This window comes from Dipodomys merriami, unplaced genomic scaffold (genome assembly GCF_024711535.1).
Source record: "Dipodomys merriami isolate MVZ:Mamm:240054 unplaced genomic scaffold, mDipMer1.0.p SCAF_130, whole genome shotgun sequence".
NCBI lineage: Eukaryota > Metazoa > Chordata > Mammalia > Rodentia > Heteromyidae > Dipodomys > Dipodomys merriami.
The window spans coordinates 2,095,001-2,118,021 of NW_027202605.1; the positions used below are offsets into that span (position 1 = coordinate 2,095,001).

Sequence of the window (23,021 nt, forward strand, 5' to 3'; positions counted from 1 at the left end):
CATGTAGTCCCCATTCAAGATGGAGACTAAGGCAGGAGTCAAGCAAGGGCTCGTGGGCTGAGCCTGATAGAAAGAAATAGTCAGGAACAAGCCCTGAGGGAGGCAGCACCAAACATCAAACTGGGTTTGTGATAGGCTGGACTCGAAAGGTAAAGGACAGTAATAGGGAGAGGTTGAGGAGAGAGCAGGTGCAGAGATACAGAGTCAAGAGAACGCCCGGTGGTGGAACGACACAGCCATCATGGTGTTAGGGTTCTTTACTATGCAAACCCTTCCACAGGGCTTGGGCTACAAGACATAAAGGCATGAGAGAGCAGGGTTTGCCACTGAGGAATACTTCCATAACTCAGGAGGAATTGGTTCATTCAAGAACCATCAGAGTTCTCACTGTGTTGGAAGGGATATTCAGGGTGATCTCGGCATAAGGAAGAAACGTGAGGAACTGCTGTTTCCATTATGTTGTTCCTCCGGACAACTACTTTTCTATCTGGAATAGAGAGTAAACCACACAGAGCAAGGCTTTGTGTGAGCTGGGATTCTGCCATCCTTGAGTCCTTATCCTGGCTAAGTCAAGGGTAGATGCTGGCCTTATCTTGTTGTTTCAGAGAATGTTCCCACTTCAGTGAATCACGTCGATTAAATGGAATTTGGCAGAGAGCTAAGATAAAGCCCTTTGATTTAACAGCTCCTTCATATCGAATTTAAATCTCAGATTTTATTACAATTGCACACTTGGAAAGGGATCTATGTGGGTAAGCCATCTAGTTCCTTGTCATCTGTGAACACACACACACGTGCACACACACACACTTCCAGTTCCTTCTTGCGTATAGACAACAGCTCTTGACTCTTCAGGAACTAAATAGAGAAGTATTGCCCGTTCCTTTCTGTTAAGAATGTTCTAGAAACCTTACTCTCTGCCTGGTGTGCAACTTGCTTTCCCTTTGGCTGCCCATCCTTGGCAACAAGTGTATTGTGGTGTGTGTGACTGTGTGTGTGTGTCTGTGTGTGTCTGTGTATGTGTGTGTGTGTGTGTGTGTGTGTGTGTGTGTGTGTCTGTGTCTATGTATGCATGCCAGTCCTGGGGCTTGAACTTGGGTGCTGTCCCTGAGCATTTTTGCTCAAGGCTAGTGCTCTACCACTTGAGCCACACCCCCACAGCTGACTTTTTGGTGGTTATTCAGAGATAAGATTTTCCTGGCTTTGAACCAATAATCTTCAGATCTCAGCCTTGAGTAGCTAGGATTACAGACGTGAGCCATTGGCACTCAGCTAATAAGTGTATTTTTGTCATCACTTGATTTGAACAGCATAGTTTGAAACCATTTGCATCTGCTTAAAAAATAAACAGCATCTGCTTAAAACCAGTAATAGTTCAGGCACCTGATTCTTCCCTATCTAGACCAAGATTTGCCCTACGACTGTGCAGTGAGGCTATTTTTCTCCATGTTATAGAGAGCTTATTTTTGTCTAGGTCTTTTCAACTTTTAGGGTAACCATCTGACCTGAAGTGTGTGGTCTATTTCTCTACCATAGTGATTATGTCACCAAATCTTAGGGCTTTGCACATGCTTTGTACATGTACCATGGAGCTCCATTCCTAGCTCTGTATTTTCCTTGTGATCCTGAATATGTTCTTTAGCAAATTAAATAAAGCCAGGTAGTGGTAGCTCATTCCTGTAATCCTAGTTATGCAGGAGGCTGAGATCGAGGATCATGATTCAAAGCCAACCAGGGCAGGAAAGTCTGTGAGACTCTGATCTCCAATTAACCACCAAACAGCTGGAAGTAGAGCTGTAGATCAAGAGGTAGAGTACTCACTTTGAGCAAAAAGAAAGAAAGAAAGAAAGAAAGAAAGAAAGAAAGAAAGAAAGAAAGAAAGAAGGAAGGAAAAGAAAAGCTCAGACTCTGAATTCAAGCCCTAGAACTGGTACCAAAAATAAACAAATATCTAATTAATAATTAAACTTAATCATTGGTATTATTAATTAATAATTAAATATTACAGATGCCTATCTCTCTAACTAGGTTATACACTCCATGGAAAGCTGGGCAGTATTTGCAATTTTCCTGTGTTTCAGCTGTGACTAGCAGAGAGGTAAATACACAGTGATTGTTTTAGCAGTCAGATATGGCTTCAGAACAGAACAGCCCTCTTCCCCCACTTCAGTAGTACATAAAAATGGGTATTTTCTCTGAGATTCACAGGTCTTCATGTCATAGCACAAGTCTTTAGTGGGTTTGTCACAGTACCTCTGTTGCTTGTATTTCCCTTTCTTCCAGGACCAGCAATCTCTCATCTCCATTTGTTTCTCATGACCTCTGCTGTAAACCTGCCTACTCATAGCCATAGTTCCAATACATAATGTAGCATTCATAGATCAGAAAAATACTGAATACTCTATCATGGAGTTAAGGAGAAGAGATTGAAAAGTGCCAAGAAAGCATTTATATCTACAACAAACCCATCCACCATGGATGAAAACAATGTGGTCTACTGGGTGAGTTGACCTTGGTAGCTTAATTAACCTCTTCCCAGCTGTTACCTCCTGGGGTCCCATTCGTGTTAGGCTTAGAATTTCAGCCCACTGCATATCCATGACCTGGATGACCCTTGGAGAACAACCAGCCTAAGAGCCCAGCCTGCGTGGCAGAAGTCAAAGGTACGCTCATGTGCTCCTGGCTCTCCCAAAGGCCCCTTCTTGAAGGTATCATTCCTGCTACACACACACACACACACACACACACACACACACACACACACACACACACACACACACACACACACACACACACACACACACACACACACACACACACACACACACACACACACACACACACACACACACACACAACAAGGAGGGGAAACTAGAGGAGATAGAACCAATTAGAAGAATCTACCATCTGGTGGTGTGAGCTTATCAGATTTGCAGCCAAGATTCCAACTGGGACTGTTAAAGGGTTTGCACACAATAGCTCAAGTGAGTAGCGTAGGAAATATCTTGGTCATGGGCAGAGAGTACAGGTGTCTTAGAATTACCAGTTACATTAGAGCTGACGGCCCTCAACATGCTGTCAAAAAGTATCCTGCCGTAGGAAAAAAAAAAAAAAAAAAGTATCCTGCCGTGACTGCCCCACCCCCACCCACCAAGGAACAGCCATGTGCATGGACAGCACTTTCTAGAACTTTCCATGAGCACAGTTTGCTCCCAGCTAGGAGGAATTATCAAAGGCCAACTCAAAGGCACATTATCCTGGCTATGATATCACATTATGGAAGAAGCATGTGACCCATCTGGGTTTCATTGAATGGCAGCAATCCCAGGACTTCTGTGAAAATGACAAGAAAGAGAGAAGTTTGCTTTCCACTGGACTTTTTTGCTAAACAGGTGAAGAAGAATAGTAGGGCTGGGAACTAAATGTAGACTTCATGTGCCTGAAGTTGAAGCCAAGATAGGCCTAAATATCCAGAGGCCAGGTATCAAACTTCCTTCCTTCCTTTTTTCCTTCCTTTTTTCCTTCCTTCCTTCCTTCCTTCCTTCCTTCCTTCCTTCCTTCCTTCCTTCCTTCCTTCCTTCCTCTGTCTCTTTCTATTTTCTTTTCTTCCCTCCCTTCCCCCATCTCTCCCTTCCTTCCTTTTTCTTTTCTCCTTCCCTTCCCCTCTCTCTTCTTTCCTTCCTTCATTTCTCTCTTTTCTTTCCTTTTTCTCCCTCTTTTCCCTTCTCTCTCTACCTTCCCTTCCCTCCCTCCCTCCTTCCTTTCTTTCTTTTGTTTTTAAGACATGCTTGCTATCTTTTGCCCACACTACCCTCAAATTCACAATCTTTCTGTCTCTACTTTCTGAGCATTTCTCAGTATTTTCTTTTTTTAAGTTTTCTCTTTCTTTTCTTTCTTTCTTTCTTTCTTTCTTTCTTTCTTTCTTCCTTCCTTCCTTCCTTCCTTCCTTCCTTCCTTCCTTCCTTCCTTCCTTCCTTCCTTCCTTCCTTTCTTTCTTTCTTTCTTTCTTTCTTTCTTTCTTTCTTTCTTTCTTTCTTTCTTTCTATTTTTGGTCGATCATGGGGCTTGAACTCTGGGCCTGGGCACTGTCCTTCAGCTCTTCAGCTCAAGACTAGCACTCTACCACTTGAGCCACAATGCCACTTCCGGTTTGTGAGTGGTTTATTAGAGATAAGAGTCTCATGGACTTTCCTGTGGGGGCTGGCTTTGAACCGTGATCCTCGGATCTCAGCCTCTTGAGTAGCTAGGATTACAGGAGTGAGCCACCGGCACCCAGCTCTTATTGTCTTTCAATAGCTGCGGAAAGGGGATTTGAATTCAACATGCCAGTTTACAAGTACAATGCATTTTGATCCATGTCACCTCTTTCAGGGGCTGGGAAGTTGGCTCAGTGGTAGAGCGCTTGCCTTGCATGCCTGAGGCCCTGGGTTCCATTCCCAGCACCACATAAGCAAAAAGAAAAAAGCTGGGAGTGGCGCTGTGGCTCAAGTGGTAGAGCCCTAGCCTTGAGCTGAAGAGCTGAGGGACAGCGCCCAGGCCCAGAGTTCAGGCCCCACGACTGGACCCAAAAAAAACATGTCACCTCTTTCATTGTTCTCCATCTCTCCCAACCCTACTCATCCCCTCAGGTTCCTGGTTCCATTTTCACATAGGTGCAATGAATATTATGACTGTATTCACTCACTTTTCCTTTCTCCTTTCCTCTGGCCTCCCTCTCTCTTACCCTCCCTCACATCAACATATGTTCCAGCTTCTAGTATTCACTTTGTTAAACTGTAACTTAGTTGTTCAAAGGAGTTACACCATTGAAATCCTTCCTTGAGTATACCATAATTTAGCCAACTTGTTTATGCATGTATGCATACATATATGATGTATATATGTTCATATACACATGCACACACATATGCATATGACCCCATACATGTTTTTATATATTTATAATTTAGCTATTACTTCCACATATAAGCAAGTATGTGTCTTTTGCTTCTCTGAGTTACTTCACTTAACATAACTTTTCTCCAGATTTATCTATGTCCTTGCAACTGATATAATATTCCTGACGGATAAATATGTATATATTATAATATATATTCCATCATATAATATATATATTTCATTTTGTGCATGTTATTTCTTCATCCACTCATCCTTTGAAGAGTATCTCAGTCTTAATGAAGTCATTCAAGTCCTCTAATCTAAAGATAGTTGATATCAAAACTTTCTAAATGATTGGATTTCTGTCACTCGCCACACTGCTACCAGCATAAATGGAGCTAGCCATTGTCCCTTTAAATAAGGATTTCTTAAACGCAATGCCCAAATATTCAGTTCATTCTTGCGGATGGAATCCTTAAATGAAAAGTACTTTCAGATTTTTTTATGGCTAACATTTGGACCCCAGGATAAGTAACCTTAGTCATAAGATTCCATTTTCCCCATCCACAACATAGATTCACTCATAGATAATGACCACCACAAAGATGAATTATTCCTATTGTCCTTATGGTGCATTTAGCCTGGCTAATTGTATTACTCCACATTTGCCTAGCACTTCTTACTTTTCAAAGTTCTTTAATATAAGTAAGGGCATTTGTTCTTATGACCCAAAGACTCTAGTTTTATCATCCCACGAAGACTTCTTAAGGTCATGCAAGTTAGTGTCAGAACTGGCATTGAAGAGACATTCTCAAATCCTTCATGCACTAATTTTATTCTATTAGACATCATTGTAGATTGTTCTAATGCTCTTTAAGGATCATAAAGTCAGAAAAAATACACACAAATACACTGATGATTGCATTTTTCTTTGCCAATCCTGGCACTTGAATGCAAGACCTGGACACTGTCCCTGTACTTCTTTTTGCTTAAGGCTAGCACTCTACCACTTGAGTCACATCTCCACTTCTGGTTCTTTCTGTGTATGTGGTACTGAAGAATCGAATCCAGGACTTCATGCATGCTAGTCAAGCACTCTACCACTAAGCCACATTCCCAGCCCGATGATTGAATTTTTTTTAGGGTCATCATCTCAGTGTTGTTTTGTTTTGTGCCAGTCCCAAGGTTTGAACTCAGAGCCTGCGTGCTGTCCCTGAGATCCTTTTTCTCAAGTTTATTTCTTTACCACTTGAGCCACAGCACCACTTCCAGCTTTTTCTGAGTAGTTTCTTGGAGATAAGAGTCTCCCAAACTTTCTTGCCCAGTGATGGCTTTGAACCACGATTCTTATATCTCAGTCTCTTGAGGAGCTAGGATTACAGGTGTGAGCCATCAATGCCCAACTCACAGCATTATTTTTAAGAAAAGAAATAAACTAGACACCCAATAAGAGGAGATGGATTTAAAACATTAGCATGCAGATGTACAATGGGCTTTGAGAAAGCTATTAAAAATGAATGCACAGTAGCAAAAGTAGCATAAATATTATACTAAGTAAAAATTCCTGTTATAAAACAATAAATAAATCCACTAATTTCTAAGTCTCTCTGTTCCAGTAAAAGATGGGAAATTTATCATCTTCAGTAGTATAATTACATAAATTGTGTTTGGTGCCTGTGTTCCCATGGTTTTCCATAATGTAATACAGTGCTTTTGTACATAAAATGAAAGACATTAGCCAGGTGCCAGTGGCTCATGCCTGTAATCCTAGCTAGGCTGAGATCTCAGGATCGCCAATGGAAACAAGATAAGGCAGCAAGTCTGTGAGTCTCTTATTTCCAATGAACCACCAGAAAACCAGAAGTGGAGTTGTAGCTCAAAGTAGTAGAGCACTAGCCTTGAGCAAAGAAAAAAGCATAGGATTGCTGCCCAGATTATGCAGTGAGAAATCAACTTGCATGAGCCATCTAGGACCCATGTAGCCAGGGCAGAGCCAGGCCTTGGAGCCTAAATTCTGTGTCAGCCTCCCAAGTGCTGGGATTACAGGCATGCATCTATGCATCTCCATGCACGCTTGACCAGAAATACAGAAGACTGACAGAGAATTTACAGCAGGAGCAGTCTGTAGGAACAGAGGTATAGAGATAGGCAGGTATATTTAATGACTGTAGTTATCTCCCTCTCTCCCAGACCAGGGCCTGGGACTGAGAATCAGTGTCACGAGCGTCTTCCTTATTGATGAATTGATGGTGAATCAAAATTATCACATGCTGTTGGCAGACTCCCACTATTCAAGGCCCTGCACTCAATCAGCTTCCAATCTCCAAAATCAGCACGAGCTCCCTTAGAGGCAAATACAGCAGCTCGCTTATATACCCTCTTCAGAGCTTCTCCATCCTCCGAGTGTCTGTTCTCCTCTTCCTCCCCCCTGCCAAACTACCCCAAATTGGTGACAAGAGGAAGGAAATAAAGGCCTTCACTATACAGGCTGCAAGTTTCCAGGCAACAGGAATGTTCTGAACCACTTGGTTCCTGGTGTGAACACAGAAGGTACTTCTCTGCTTCAAACTCTTGGTTGAGTTCTGAACAGGCTCAAAATCCATGGCAAAAATGGCCTTTTGCCATCCTCGCTAGCCTCATGCTAGAGATGCCCCCAACAGGCCCCTGCTCAAGCCGCTCCTAGCATTCTCCACCTGTTCTCAGCCCCTCCATTCCCCCAAAGCTCCAGTTCACAGCTCAAACACTTGTGCATGCCTCTATCCAAAGTCCAAGCCTTTTCTATTGCAATGGACTCTTCCAGAACCAACTCTGATCCTTTCTATTCATGTAGAGCCTCTTATGATGATGCAATCGTTTGTGTGATCATTTGGCTTGGAACTCTCCCTAGCTGGTAAACCTGCATGGGGGCCAGGCGTGGCCTGGTACAAGGAAAATATTTGTGGAATATTGAAGAGTGCACCTAAGGCCAAGAAGAAGCTCAGGGCTCTTGCATTTGCAGAAAGAACATTGGTATATTGGCCTGGTAGAGGAGGGGTGAGGTTGTTCTCAGATACTGAGTTAGTTTAAGGAACCTCTGTCCAATCACGGGCTAGAATGCTGCTGGAAAGCTCCCTTGAACTTTCCACAAACTCTCAACATTGAAAACAGTCCCAGGTCTTCAATGTCTTTATGTACTTCTTACTGTGCTAAACAAGGCATATATATATATGCATATACATGTGCATATGTATATGTGTGTGTTGTATGTCTATATCATCTGTCTATATCCTGCCTCACTTTCTCATTTCAATTCAAATGTCCTTGTTGGATAAAATGTAAATTCTTTTCTTTTCTTTTTTTTTTTTTTTTGTCATTCATGGGGCTTAAACTCTGGACCTGGGCACTGTCCCTCAGCTCTTCAGCTCAAGGCTAGCTCTCTGCCACTTGGACCACAGCACCACTTATAGTTTTCTGAGTGGTTTATTGGAGATAAGAATCTCACAGACTTTCCTGCATGGGCTGGCTTTGAACCGCAATCCTCAGATCTCAGCCTCCTGAGTAGCTAGGATTACAGGTGTGAGCTACTGGCGCCTGCAAAACATAAATTCTTTCAGCTAGAATTTTCATTTCCTTCCCTGAATATGTGTGTGTGTGTGTGTGTGTGTGTGTGTGTGTGTGTGTGTGTGTGTGTGTGTGTGTTTGTGTGTGAAAGAGAGAGAGAGAGAGAGAGAGAGAGATGCTTTCTCTATTACAGTGGTTTTTGTTTTTGTTCATGTCTGCTTCCTCTGCAAGAATCTGATCCCCTTAAGGGGAGAATCAATGCCTAGTACATTTCATTTTCCTCGATTCCTAGTGCAATGTCTTGTAACAGCAAATGGATTTCATCCTGGCATCCACTCTGACCAATTTGTAGTAGCTTCTTAGAATGCTGTGGTGAGTGAGTTTGAGGTTGCGTGCACATATTCAGGAGGTAATATTCTGCGATCGATGCATGCTGTCTGCAAGGGTATGGAGGGGGCAGTTATTGATGCGTGCCCCAAGCAGGGCAGCATCAAGATTTGGTGATCGATGCATGCTGTCTGCAAGGGTGTGGTAAGGGGCAGTGATGGACATATGGATGTCAGTATAAAAGTGCAATGAGACAGGATCAGAGGGGAGGAACTGAGAGAGAATGAGGGAAGGGGTGACATCTGGCTTATGAAATGGTAACCCCTGTCTATCACCTTTATAATAACAATAAAATTACTTAATTTTAAAAAAAGCACATCAAAAGAAGAAACAAATAATTCATTTACTAGCTGGTTGGTCTAACTACCTCTGTCTAGAGCTTTGAAGAGATCTTTAACCAGAGGAAGAAATGTGCCCAAATGTATTTCTGTATACACAAACACATCCATTGATGTTGTAAGACTCAAGATTCAACCACACAGACAATAATGGTGACACCTCTGTATCTTCAAGGGAACAGACAGAGGGAGGAGGCTCTCTCAGATTGTCACATCCACCATAGCTCTGGACATCTGTTGTGGAAGAGGAAGCATGGTGGTGCACAGAAAACAAATGCTGGGTTCCTCAGCTCATAAAACCAGCAGTTGTTGACGTGGCTGAAAGACAGGAGGAGGAAAATTTGGCTTTGCCTTCTCAAAATACCCTCTTCACAGGCTGGGCCTGGTGGCTCACACCTGTAATCTCAGCTACTGTGGAAGTAGAGATCTGAAAGATTACACTTGATGCTAAACCAGGCAAACAAACAAACAAACAAAAAGCTAAGGAGACCCATCTCCACCAATAAATACAACATGGTGGTTTACACAAGTTATCCTAATTACTTAGGTAACATAGATAGGAACATTTCTGTCCAAGGTTAGCCCCAGACAAAAGGAAACAAAGAAAGAAAAATGAGAATTTATTTTTTTAAAGTAACTACAATTTTTTAAAAAATATAACTACAGCAATTGAGATATGGCTCACATGTCAGAGAACCTTGAGCATGAATTTCAAACTCTAGTACTACTTCCCTCAAAAAAAAAGGGGGGGGGAATGCAGGGTGCCTGTGGCTCACATCTGTAATCCTAGCTACTTAGGATTTGAGGAGCATGGTTCAAAGCCAGCCTGGGCAGGCAAGTCTTTGAGACTCCTCAATTATCACAGAAAAAGCCAGAGGTGGCTCTGTGGCTCAAGTGGTAAAGCACTCACCTTGAGCAAAAGAAGCAGCACCCAGGCTCAGAGTTCAAGCCTCCACGAACGGCCAAAAAAGAATGAAAAAGAAAGGAAGGAAGGAAGGAAGGAAAGAAGGAAGGAAGGAAGGAAGGAAGGAAGGAAGGAAGGAAGGAAGGAAGGAAGGAAGGAAGGAAGGAAGGAAGGAAGGAAAGGAGAGAGCAAGGGAGAGAAAAGAAAAAGAAACATTCCTCACACTTTATCACCACCAACATCTGTTCCATCTTTCAGGGCTTGCTGGAGCTCCCGTCCTTACTCACCCAGGAAGCCCTCTTGTTCAGAGCCACAATTTCTCTTCTGGCAGTCTTATTTAATCCACTGAAAGCACTGCATAGCAACATCTGTGCCAAAGGCCCACCCACTTCCCTGTCCAGAGATACACATCTCTGAGGAAGGGATGCTCATACGTTTAGAAACCCCTGGAATGGCAGACAATGCTGCTAGTTGCAAAATGTGAAGAAAGAAAAATCTCAGTCTCAGTAACATCAGAGTAAAATGGGGGTGATCTGCGTTTCTGAATTTTTTGTAAAATGTAGAAAAGGAACTACTCAACTTGTGGGGTAGGGGTGGGAGGGAAAAACTGGGAGAGAGTGAGGAAAAGGGGTGACAATGTCCAAAAAGAAATGTACTCATTACCTCACATATATAACTGGAACCCTTTCTACATCACTTTCGGTCATGGGGCTTGAACTCTGGGCTTGGGCGCTGTCCCTGTGCTCTTCAGCTCAAGGCGAATGCTCTACCACTTGAGCTACAGCACCATTTCCGGTTTTCTAGTGGTTAATTGGAGATAAGAGTCTCACGGACTTTCCTGCACTGGCTGGCTTTGATACAGGATCCTCAGATCTCAGCCTCCTGAATAGCTAGGATTACAGGCGTGAGCCACTGGCGCCCAGCTCTACATCACTTTTATAATAACAAAAATACAAACTTGAACAGCACATTTATGAAGTATTTGTTATGGGGTAGGCCTGCAAACTAGCCTTTGCTTATCTCCTCCCCTCCCCAACTTGCCTTGCCAACCACTATTCTCTTCATTACTGGATCCAGACTTTTTAATTTTTCTTGTCAGTCCTAGGGTTTGAATTCAGAGCCTGGGCACCAGCCCTTCACTTTTCTGCTCAAGGCTGGTGCTCTACCACTTGAACCACAGCTCTGCTTCCAGCTTTTTGCTCATTAATTCAAGATAAGAGTATCACAGAATTTTGATGCTGAGATCAAAGTTTGTTGAGTAGCTGGGATTACAGGTGTGACCTACTGGCACTAGGCCAGGCAATTTTTTTTTATCTTTCATTATTTGTTGAAGGACAAGTAATAGATATGACAATGAGATACTAAAATACCAGATGCTAAAAGATGTAAATCAGATGTGATCAGAGTGGCATACTCCTGAAAAATGATTTGGTTGTAACAAGTGCAATTGTGACTAAAGAGAATTTTGGTAACCTTGAACATATGTGCATATTTAGTTAGTCATGGGGTTTTGAGGCCTAAGCACTGTCTCTGGGCTCTTTTGCTAAAGGCTAGTGCTCTACAACTTTGAGCCACAGTGTCACTTCTGGTTTTCTGGTGGTTCATTGGAGATAAGAATCTTGAGGACCTTCCTACCTGGGCTGACTTTGGACTATGATCCTCAGATCTCAGCCTCCTGAGTAGCTAGAATGACAAGTGTAAGACACCAGCAACTGGATGCATATTTTATTTTTAAAAGAGTAATTGAAAGTCCTTCGTACAAAAAAAAACTCCTTTGTAAGCTAATACAGAAAATAACAAATTTTTTTAAAGAAAAATACAATAGCTATCCTCAGCTCTAGACAACAGAACTGAACAGGAATTTGGGCTTATGATTGCTTAGTGTTCTGAGCTGCCCTCCGCTCTCTCCCAAGGAAGCCAAATATTGAAATTTTATTCCCAAATTTGAAAAACATCAATCAGGTCAAACAAAACAAGTCTGTAGACTGTATGCAGCTCTGAAATCATGAAGTGTTGCTTAGTCAAAAGAGGTACTGGACGCTGGTAGCTCACACCTATCATCCTAGCTACTCAAGAGGCTCAGATCTGAAGATGCTAGTTCAAAGTCAGCCCAGGCAAGAAAGTCATTAGACTCTTATCTCCAATTAAGCACAAAAAATGGAAGTGGAGCTGTGAGTCAAGTGGTAGAGTACCAGTCATGAACTAAAAAAGCTGAGGGACAGTACTGAGGCCTTGAAACACACACACACACACACACACACACACACACACACACACACACACACAAATAAATAAATACTACATAAATAAAGACTTAAGAGGTTTCTGTCAGGTGCCAGTGCCTAATGATTTGTTAGGAAGCCCTTGAACTTCTCACATAGGCCCACCTCAGACAAAAACCGACTGTGATGAAGGATGCTGCCTGACATGATTGACAGGTAGGGCTCTCAGCATTCTTATGTTGTGTCCTTCTCTGGGTCTTGGAGGAACTTTGTGTGAAGGTATTTCTCAATGTACACAGTCACATCAAGCTATTGATACACCTGGGCTAGACTTTCTAGACAGCAATTGATGCTCTGGTGCTAGATGAGCTGGCCTACAAACACACACAACACAGGCAGCATTACAGGACAAAAGGATCAGAGTGCACGCTGCAGAGCTGGCAGGGAGGAGAAATGAAAAGAGTTGACTGGACGAGAAAGAGGATCTCCAGAAAGGAGGACTCCCTGTCCCACTACAGCAAATTGGAGCCACATATACTTGGAGATCAGAGTTATATTACCTAGTAATTAGGGGTGTGTGTGTGTGTGTGTGTGTGTGTGTGTGTGTGTGTGTGTGTGTGTGTGTGTGTGTGTGTGTGTACATGCATATCCATACTGAGGCTTGAACTCAGAGCCCAGGTGCTGCCCCTTCGCTTACAAGTGTGAGGCACTGGTGCCTGGTCCCATCTATTACATTTTAATTTATTTTGTCAGTCATGAGGCTTGAACTCAGGGCCTGGGTGAGAATTTTGGTATCCTTGAACATATGTGCATATTTAGTTAGTTATGGGGTTTGAACTCAGGGCCTAGGCACTGTCTCTGGGCTCTTTTGCTCAAGGCTAGTGTTGTACCACTTTAAGCCCCAGTGCCATTTCTGGTTTTTGAGTGGTTCATTGGAGATAAGAGTCTCATAGGCTTTCCTGCCTGGTCTGGCTTTGAACCATGATCCTCAGATCTCAGCCTCCTGAGTAACTAATATTACAGGCATGATCCACCAGCTCCTGGCTCATCTATTACATTTTGAAGAAAGACAAGCTATCCATGAATTGATGGGAACTTATATCCATTTTGAATAGTGTAATGACCTCCTAAATTATGGCTCTGTGCTGGAACTTGCTTATGGGCCGTCATCTGGTGACCCTTTCTATAATATTGGATGATTGTCAATGGGAACCCTGCCAGGGAAAACCACTGGTGGCAAGAACTGGAGACCTGAAGGTAAAACATCTTCCTTCCATATGCTATTCTCTCTGCCCTGTTCTCTCACCTTGTCCTCCAGGAAAAATCCCTCTAACCTTTCAGACTGACTCCACCACCATTCTCTGAGGACCAACCCATGCTTCCACTACTCCATACAAATCACCGCCATGACATGTACATTACATTTTAATTTTCTCTTTCCTAGGCTCTCTGATCCATTAAGGAGAAAGTCCTCCAGGGCAGGGAATATGTCTTCACTTTGTCTGTATTTCTGGTACTTAGCATCCTGCCTGGATTTTGTTAAGGGCTTAAAAAAATGCTTACTAAAGAAATGGAAGCCGTTTTAAGATAAAAGAGTTTCGTAATGTGTGACTCCCATACTGACTACTACAGAATCCTTCCAGCTTCTGCTTTTGAATATTCTGACTCAGGAAGCAGAATGTAACGATGAGTCTTTCTATGAAAGTAAGATATGGGATGAATTTCAGGGGTGCTCAATTTGGGGAACTGTTAGTTAAGTTATAGGGCTCATAAGGAAAAAGTTGAGGTGCTTTATTGGACTATGTATTTCTAGCATCTGACACTATACTTGGCAGGGGTAGACATCCAGGGCATACTTGCTGAGGGAATATGGATCAGTAAATAAGAATTCCATTGGCACAATGCTCTTAGACCTCAAAACCCAAGCCCCAACCATTTATGTATTCTATCCATTCCTTTAGTTACATTTACCATAAAGGCAACACCAATAGGCTGGATGGATGGCCAGGATGTATTGGTTGGAGTCCGTTCTATTCTGTATGGAGTTACCCCTGCCTCATCCTGTCTGTTTTCCTCAAGATATGTGGGTTGCCCATTCCATTAAGTAGAGAAAGAAAGCACTTAAGAAAGACCAAATGTAAAGATATCACACTCTCAGACTGGCCAGCAGTACTATGAATCTTTATCTTCTATTTTTCCTCCATCTCCTACCCTATAACCACCACCTCTTGCACTTCTCCTGTGGCTTAATACCTCTAGTTGGAGCTGTTCCTATTGCACTTCCTCTTCTTTCCTTTCTCTACCCTCTGCTGGAGGGATAGTGAATAGCAAAATGTTCAGTGATTTTTTTTTTTTAATCAACAACAAAAATTATGTTTAAAAATAAGTTTTTTTTTCTGGAGGTTAGATTGACTGAGGCAATTAACTATGAATCTATACTTCAAGAAATCACACATACTGTTTTTGGCTTTCCATGCATTCTTAATTAGCCCATTCCACCCAGAATCACTGTGCTCCCTTTAATGTGTTGTACCCTATTCAAATCACAGTGGATGTATTGTCTTCCCAAACCCATAAACCACGGTGAACATTGCCTAGGAGAGTTCATTAGCCGCATGTAAAAGGTAACAGGTTTTCTCCAGGCAGGCAAGAAATTACACTGACATTGTTTCCATCCAAATTGCTCAGTATTCTCTCTGATCTTCGGAGGATGAAGAAAAATGTACAGGTCAAAGCATACAGTAACATTTTTTTTTGCTTCTCAGAAAGTTTCCTAGAGTAACAGTTACTTAAGATCCAGAGTGTTTTTTTTAAAAATAATTTCTGTATTTCCAATATTCATCTCAGTGCATAGCTTTGGAGAAACACTCAGTATATACGTGAATGAAGACCACAGGAAAGCATGAAACATGGGCACTAGTATTTGGCAGGTATCAAGCTCAAGAACACAGGACCATCTACTCTTAAGTCATCAACCACCCTGGATGACAGTCCAATACCGTATTTCTTCCTTCCTAACAAACAACGAACTCTTATTTTCAATCTGGTGTTAAGTGATGAAAATAACAGTAGAGAAACATCACCTTTTGCCTTAGAACATTCCCTCCTATGTTTGCCTTTTAGTATCTTGTCTTGCCAGTCAACATTTTGAGAGGGGGAAGGCAGTTCATCCTTCCCCCTTCCCCCCAATTCAGCTAGAGACAGTTCTCAGTGGTGTGAGTGAATACACATGCCATCCACTTATTCATCTTTATGCTCTAAGGCAGTAATCTTTGTTGAATAATGAATCTCTTTCAAAAGTATGACCAAAAGCTCTGGTGTTTTCTTCCCCCAAGAGATAGATGAACAGTTGCCTATGTCTGCAAAGGACATGAATACTCTTCAACAGTTTATAGATATAAATATGTTCAGACCCAATTCCTTCCATTACAGATGCTGGTATAAGCCAAATGAAAAAGAATCTGGTAGTTAAATACCTACTTTATATTATTCTATTTTCCAGGAGGATAGTTCTGAGGCTGGCACTCTACCACTTGAGCCATACTTCTATTTCCAGCTTTTGCTGGTTCACTGGAACTAAGAATCTCCCCGATATGTCTGCCTCAATTGGCCTGATTCTCAGATCTTAGCCTCTTGAGTAGCTAGGATGACAAGTATGAGTCACCATCGTGGCTTTAGCTCTTTTCAAAGGGTAGTGAGTAAGACCATCTAGACAGGGTTTTTTCAATCTCAGCATACCTAAAACATAGACCTGCTATTTTGCTTAGTCAATGTACATAACCCAGGTAGAGTTTGAAGTGCTGTTGTGTTTTCTCCTTAAGAGCTTTTATTATGGGGCCTTGAAAATCCCCTCTCACTTCATGAGTAGTCTCACTATGGTTGATTGTGTTATGATCAAATTAGGCATATGATCAAAGTCTGCATAGGAACATAGACCTTGGGGGGCTGGTTACAAGTTTCTCCAAAAACTTCAGGACAGGTTACATAACCTATTGCTGCCTCAATTTCCTCATCTCCAGAAAGACGACAACCATTCCCCTGTAAATTTCCTGTGAAGATTAAATGGACCAACACAAGAAGAGCAACTAGTACATTCCACGGGCTGCAGTCAATCCTGAATAAAGGATGATACTACTATCAATGTCTATGAAGTCTTTATCATAGTCCTCAATCGAAGGAACCTGGTATAATTATAATGCTAGGATTCAAAACACTGCTTTGGCCTGAGTGATCTTAGGGAGAAGGAGAATTCCAAATTCTTGAGACTTCAAAGCCTATTCAACACAAAACCTCCCTTGTGAGTACCTAAATGGGAATGAAGCATGTGGGGGCGAGAGGGGGAGGGGAGGGGGACAATATAAAGGGTGTGATCCATGCCTTCCACCATCCAGCGCTCCAGAGAAATCATGAAACCACTTGGGGCACATGAAGTCTGTGGTGACAATTGAATCTAGTTTCAGGTCCCCAATGGTTCTTGTTTATACCATGTACACTTTCCTGCCATGAATTCCCACTTGAGTTTAAGCCCTAAGAGGGTTAAAAAAAAAGTCTATACCACAAAAGAGACAGCCATCCAAACCAACCACACGAGTTAACTTTCCAGTCTCAGTTGCCAGGGACACATGCAAAGTGGAATTCACTATCCACATTTTGCCACGAGTTCCATTCCGTATCAACACTGTATCTCTCCCTTTGCTTTCTTGATGTCACCTCTGTTCTGTTTTATGCCCAAAAGCCATCATACAAACTGTAGCTATTTCAGATGCCTTTCAAAAAAACCAAAATGATGTGCAAATTGTGCTTTCAGCAGTCAATCACTTGAAGCCATTTTAGAAAAAAAAAATCCAACTATCCAGTTTTCAAAATTATCACTTTCCTTAAAAAAAACAAAAACATAAACAAAAAACCCCACACAAACAAGCAAGGAACCAGATACACAACTTATCCTCTACCTTTATTAGGGAGATGTTTTCGTTTTAAGTATGGACAGGAAATGGCTTAAACATTTCAACCACATTCTACCACATTCTTCTAACATCAGAACGTTGGATTCTCCATCTCAGAAGTTTCCTAATGTATGAGTAAAACTCTCTCAGGAGAACCAAGATGAAGTCAGGAAGAGCCAGGCAATCCAAGTGCCCACCAGGCTGGTATTTTGTCCTTTTTTTTTTTTTTTAAAGGTAGCTGACAGAAAAAAAAAATCATGAGGCATGGTAGCATCTAAAATGCCAACTGCTGGCATGGTTGAAAGTCTCTGAAAAAACTTTTTTTTTCCCCTTGGAGGGCTTTTCTCTTATGAAGACAAATGACAACTCGAGTCATTTTGTAACGCTGCCACCAACTACCCACAGGTTCCCCTCTCATTGGTCGAGCGCAGTTAAGAGATCTCAGAAATAGAAGTGAAAACTTACATCGATAGGTCATCTCAAAGCTGTCGCTGATGTTCACAATATCAATCTGGGGAAACAGCTTCGGGGGCTCCGTGAGTTGGGACAAAGCAAATCTGAAAGCGGCATGTTCCTGTGATTGCTGGTTTGGAAATAATCCCCCTATGAGGAGAGAGAGAGAGAAAGAGAAAAAGACATGGGTACTTTGGGCTAGAGATAAATCTCAGTTCCTCCACAGCCTGCTCTCCACCCCCATATTGGAACCTTTTACCTCTCCCAAACTAATCCCATTAGTCATACCATATATATATATATATATATATATATATATATATATATATGGTGTATATGTATATATATATGGTGTATATGTATATATATATGGTGTATATGTATATATATGGTGTATATGTGTATATATATATATATATATATATTTGTCCCCTAGGTACATCACCTTTAGAATAATAATAAAATGTTTAAAAGATGCATGCATTTATGAGTACACCTTTAAATCAATATATTTGTTAATATAAACTATTTGTATCATTATTCTAAAGGTGATGTACAGGGAGGTTCCAATTACATAAGTCAGGTAAATACATAAGTCAGTACAATTCTTTTTGGACAATGCCACCTCTTCCCTTGCTCCTACCTAGTTTTTCCTTCTCATCCTCTACCCACAAGTTGTATAGTGTCTAGTGAGTACCACTGCTGCATTTGTTCACCCTTTGCCCTTCAATTTCTGTGCCCTAACAATAGATGAATAAATAAGACAAAAAGGAATGAAAACAACAACAACAACAAAACGCTCGTTTCAATGTCCATTTCCAGTCATACATTTTTAATGCTAGGACTGAGAGTTCCAATAAACTCAACAAGACACCAGGTTTACACAACAACAAAGAAAAACTCCTCTTGTCTCCATTTCCTAGATAGTTATACTGGTTTATTTTTAATGCTAGGGTTGAGAGTTCAAATAGACCCAACTAGATATCCAGGTTTAAATTTCTACAGATGAGTTTCATGTGACTGGGTCCCTATGATCAGTCATTCTGTGCAAACATGTGATTGCATCCCTCTCAGCTCAGCTGAAGGTCAGAGAAGAGAGGAGACCTGTGACCTTTCTCTCCCTCCTCCCTGCATAACTCCCTCCTGCATAACTCCTAGGAACCAATGTTCTTCCTGCATCTAACTTATCTTACCTGGGCCTGATCATTTATCACCAAGTCTGGCCTAAGAGTAGGTGTTAATAACGGTGGTGTAAGGATTGAAATGAGAGATCTGGATCTTATGGGCTTTCCCCACCTCTGTACCTCTTTACTCAGATTCTTGTGTTCTTTGACTTAAGATCTGCCTGAGATTTAACTATTCAGTTGTCTCCAAGGTTTTTTGTCTGGAGAATGGTGGATTTTTCTGCAAGTTAGTGTTGTATTTCTTTCATGGCTTGGGTTCCCAGCTAGCTAGACATGACTTGTTACATAAAGGATTAACATTGCATGTCTGGATAGTGGGACTTTGTGCTTTTGCAAATGTGGGGTCTTAATGTCAAGCTGTATGGCATCTGTTCCTGTAGAAAACACCAGAGAGGTCCCTGTTCCAAGAAACAAGAGTACACAGCTTACCTTGGTATTGACTATGGGTCTATAAAAACAATTAAAATATCTTGCTGTGAATTAAAAACCAGCTAATCCCAGAGACTGAAATATACTGAATATTTACAGAGAAGTTTACCTCAGAGCTGTGAGGAATTGCAGTTGCCATAATGCACTTCTAACTTCTATAGTGAGTTAGGTGTCTGTTTTAAGCACAACACGGATTAGAAGGCTTTTGTTAGAGATCGTATAAGTGGAACCAAGTCCTTCCTCATGGAGGTGATACATTCAGCATTTGTTTTAGGATTTAACATTTCTACCTTGTGAATGGAAACAGTAACAATCCGTTTTTATCAGTTGAGCAAGCAACTTTGGGCTAAATACGACTTAAGATAGGTAAAAAATACATGAAAATATCACATACACACATACACCTATACAAAACTCCTTCATGGACTTACACCCATGCTGTAGGACATGGATACACCTGGAGAAGGCAAAACCAAATAATGGACAGTCCCCAAGCACAAACACAATCAATACCAGTGCCACACAGGAAAGCAAGTATTTTCCATGCACCTATGCCCTCCTTTGAAAGAGCAGAAAGGGCTCCGAGATCATTCTTGATTCTGATGCTCCTCCTTTTCCTCCCAGATGACCACACCCCAAACTCTTCCCATTCCCCTTCCTCCTCTCCTGAAGTGAGTGGAGAACAGCTGGGAGGTGGGGCTAGATGGTAAGGGAAGTGTCTCCCCCAAAGGCAGGAAGTTTTGCACACGGGAGAAAGGCGTCCACGTACACATATACACTCGTTTCTCCAAGGCAGTTTAACAGGTGTCAGCAAACAAAGCAAGTTCCTCCCCAGCCACTCCAACCACCACCATTGGAGTCAGAAGCTGGAGAGATTCAAAGAGACGCTCCTGCAACCAATGCAGGGGTGCAAGATACGCGATCACCTGCCACACATCCTCCACTCCCAGGAACACACACAAAGGAGCATCAACTACCCACAGTGGGACTTTCTTTCAAGGAGCTGAGCATCCTGCAGGGGGGAGGGGGAGGGGGTTATTGGGGGAAAAGAGCAGAGCAGAAAAAAAAAAAAAGAAGAAAATAACCAAACAAGATGTCTTTGAGCCAAAGCAGTCTATTTGATTCTCAGATACAAATAGCAATGAAAATGCTTGCTGGTCACAGTGAATCTCCCCCTCTCCCCCCAGGTCTCATAAGCATGCTTTGTTATCAGTGCTGTGCTTCCTGTTGGTCTTGCTTTCGCCTGGAATTATGAGGAGTGATAGGTGCCCCCCCCCCATTAAAAATACAGGCAAGGGAGGGGAGCTCCTCAAAGAACAACCACCCAGAAAGAGAAAATAACGGGGGAACCAACCTGCTCAACCTGCTCCCCAACTTGAGAGGCAGCTAGTGATGGGAATAGCTGAGAAGGGGGGGGAGAGGAGTGTGGGTTATGTGTTTGTTCCTGTCAGAAAGATGGGCAATATCTGTGGATGAAACCTTTCAGAGGAATTGATCTAAGGCAGCCTAAGAAGTCCCAAGGATCTAAAAACTGGGGAACCCCAGCTCCGTCTGGCAGACAGTAAAGAGAGGGGCAGCCAGAGGGGTCCAGAGCCAGAGAGAGCTCCTGCCTATGGAGCGGGGCCCTCTTTTATGATCTCTGCAGCTACAGCACTCTTCGGGAGGGGGGCTCCCCTCTTTGAGAGGGCCCTCTGGCCCCTTTCACTCCCCCCCCCCCACCTAAGCAATACTGCCTTCCCCCTCTCCACAATTCAATGCCTAGGTGCACCTTTCATGTATTCAAGCACGCGCAAATACACCCAGCATTCGTATTTATATACATAAAATGAAATCAGCCACCACCATCCATCTCTCAAGCAATGGAGTTTTAACTCTTTCAACACCCACAGCCCGCACCGCCCCCCCATGCCTGCGCTGAGGAAGCCTGTTGTCTTCTCTCTTTCCCTCCTGGGGAAACGGTGTGATTTCCTCCATTTCACACGTGCATGCTTGCAGCGTGTGCACGTGTGTGTGTGTGTGTGTGTGTGTGTGTGTGTGTGTGTGTGTGTGTGTGTGTGTGTGTGTGTGTGTGTGTGTGTGTGTGTAAGACAGAGAGAGATTCCCCTTCCCTATAGCTTCTCCTAAATCAGAACCACACCAAGCCCCCTCCTCTCTTGCAGCCCTAGCCTTCTGGACAAATATATCAGTGCCAAAACAAAACAAAACAACAACAACAAAATCAACACACATCCCTGGTGCAATTCAGAAAAGTCCCCTCCCCAGGCAGCCCCCTCCTCACTCACCAATCTGTATATTGTTGGGGAAATTGGCACCTACTACAGTGCCTAAGAAACCGGTGCAGAAGACAGCAACAATGTACTGCATATTCCTTTTTGCATTGGAGAAAAAAAAGTCCAGATCCAATCATAGATTGAGTCTTTTTCTCCCTTTTCCCCCTTGCTTCCTCGCTGTGGCTGCTGCTGCTGCTGCTGCTACCGCTGCTGCTTTGCCTTGGTTCTTTCCCTCCCTGCCGTTCCTTCGCTTCTCTTCCTGCCTTCTTCTTTCCTTCGGTGAGGTTGGGTGATCTGTCTCCCCTTCGGAATCAGAGCACTTCAACGGCAGTGTTAACAGCAGCGGACAGGCAGATGAACTGAGCCTGGAGACGAGAAACCCGTCCTCATGCTAGCCAGAGCGCAGCGCTTGCTCTGCCTGCCTCAGCCTCTGCCTCTCCTCTCTCTCCCTCTCCTTTTCTCTCCTCTCCTCTCTCCTCTTCTTTCCTCTCCCCTCTCAGCCTGCCCCCCTTCTCTCTCTCTCTCTCTCTCTCTCTCTCTCTCTCTCTCTCTCTCTCTCTCTCTCTCTCTCTCTCTCTCTCTCTCTCTCTCTCTCTCTCTCTCTCTCGTCTCTCTCTTTTCTCTTTCTCTCTCTTTCTCCCCTAAGCAGTGAGCTTCTATGCTAATAACAGAGCTCCAGAGTTCCAAGCTGGCCTCCTCCTTCCCCCCCCCCCCTTCACTCCTGCCTTTCCATCTTCACTGTACCCTCTTTTCTGTGTGTGTACAAAAACAAAACAAAAAAAAAAGGGAGGGGAAGGCTTGTTCCTGAAAGGGACCAATGCACAGTCCCCTCCACAGCTCTCTCTCTCTCTCTTCCCCCTCCCTCCTTCCCTCCTTTCCCCCCTCCCCCCCTCCAAGCCAGAGCTATACAACTGGAAATGTGGGTTCGGTTCTAAGTCAGTAGGTGGCAGGGGGTCCCCACCAAGAGGACTCTGGTTGATCTAGGTCACTTTTTTTTTTCCAGGAGTGCTTGGCTGTGCTGGATACATCTCTAGCACTCAACTGGCCCAATTATGCCTACAACTAGTTCTCCCAAAAGGAAGCCCCTAGAAATCCCTCTGAAGAAATTTAAAGAGAGAGTGGGGGAAAAAAGCACTCCCCCCTCCCCACCAGAAAGAAGATTGAAAGACAATCCAGAAGCTGGGGTGGCTGGTGGGGGTTTTGACTTAGGCAATTGGCAGTCTCAGGCTCCCTTACAAATGACTTCCTTAACTCTCAGGTATTCAGAAGGGACCCCTGGCCTTCCTCTCCACCTTTTCCTGTAAAACACACACACACACACACACACACGGGGAGTTTGTGGCATCAGAGGTGTGTGGGTGTAAAAGGAAAACTAAGGAGACTCGCACAGGCAATTACGTGAGTCATGTTGCTGGAAGTTTAGTGAGAGGATTTCAGGCTTCTCTCAGTTATCTCGGATGCTGGTCATGT

General features: G+C 43.0%; 1 protein-coding gene across 4 annotated transcripts in view; it reads right to left on the minus strand.

Annotated features, from left to right (window-relative positions):
• Positions 1-22,077, minus strand: part of Gria1 (glutamate ionotropic receptor AMPA type subunit 1) — a 355,061-nt gene extending 332,984 nt beyond the window's left edge. For 2 of the 4 annotated variants that reach the window (XM_070019368.1, XM_070019365.1), the window contains exons 1-2: positions 21,564-22,077; positions 17,681-17,818 (exon numbers count right to left, since the gene is read on the minus strand). In XM_070019368.1, coding sequence (XP_069875469.1) covers positions 17,681-17,818; positions 21,564-21,645 — 220 coding nt within the window. In that variant the 5' untranslated portion in view covers positions 21,646-22,077. The remainder of the gene's footprint in view (positions 1-17,680; positions 17,819-21,563) is intronic. The other 2 variants (XM_070019367.1, XM_070019364.1) reach the window with 1 other exon arrangement.
• Between the last annotated feature and the right edge of the window lie 944 nt (positions 22,078-23,021).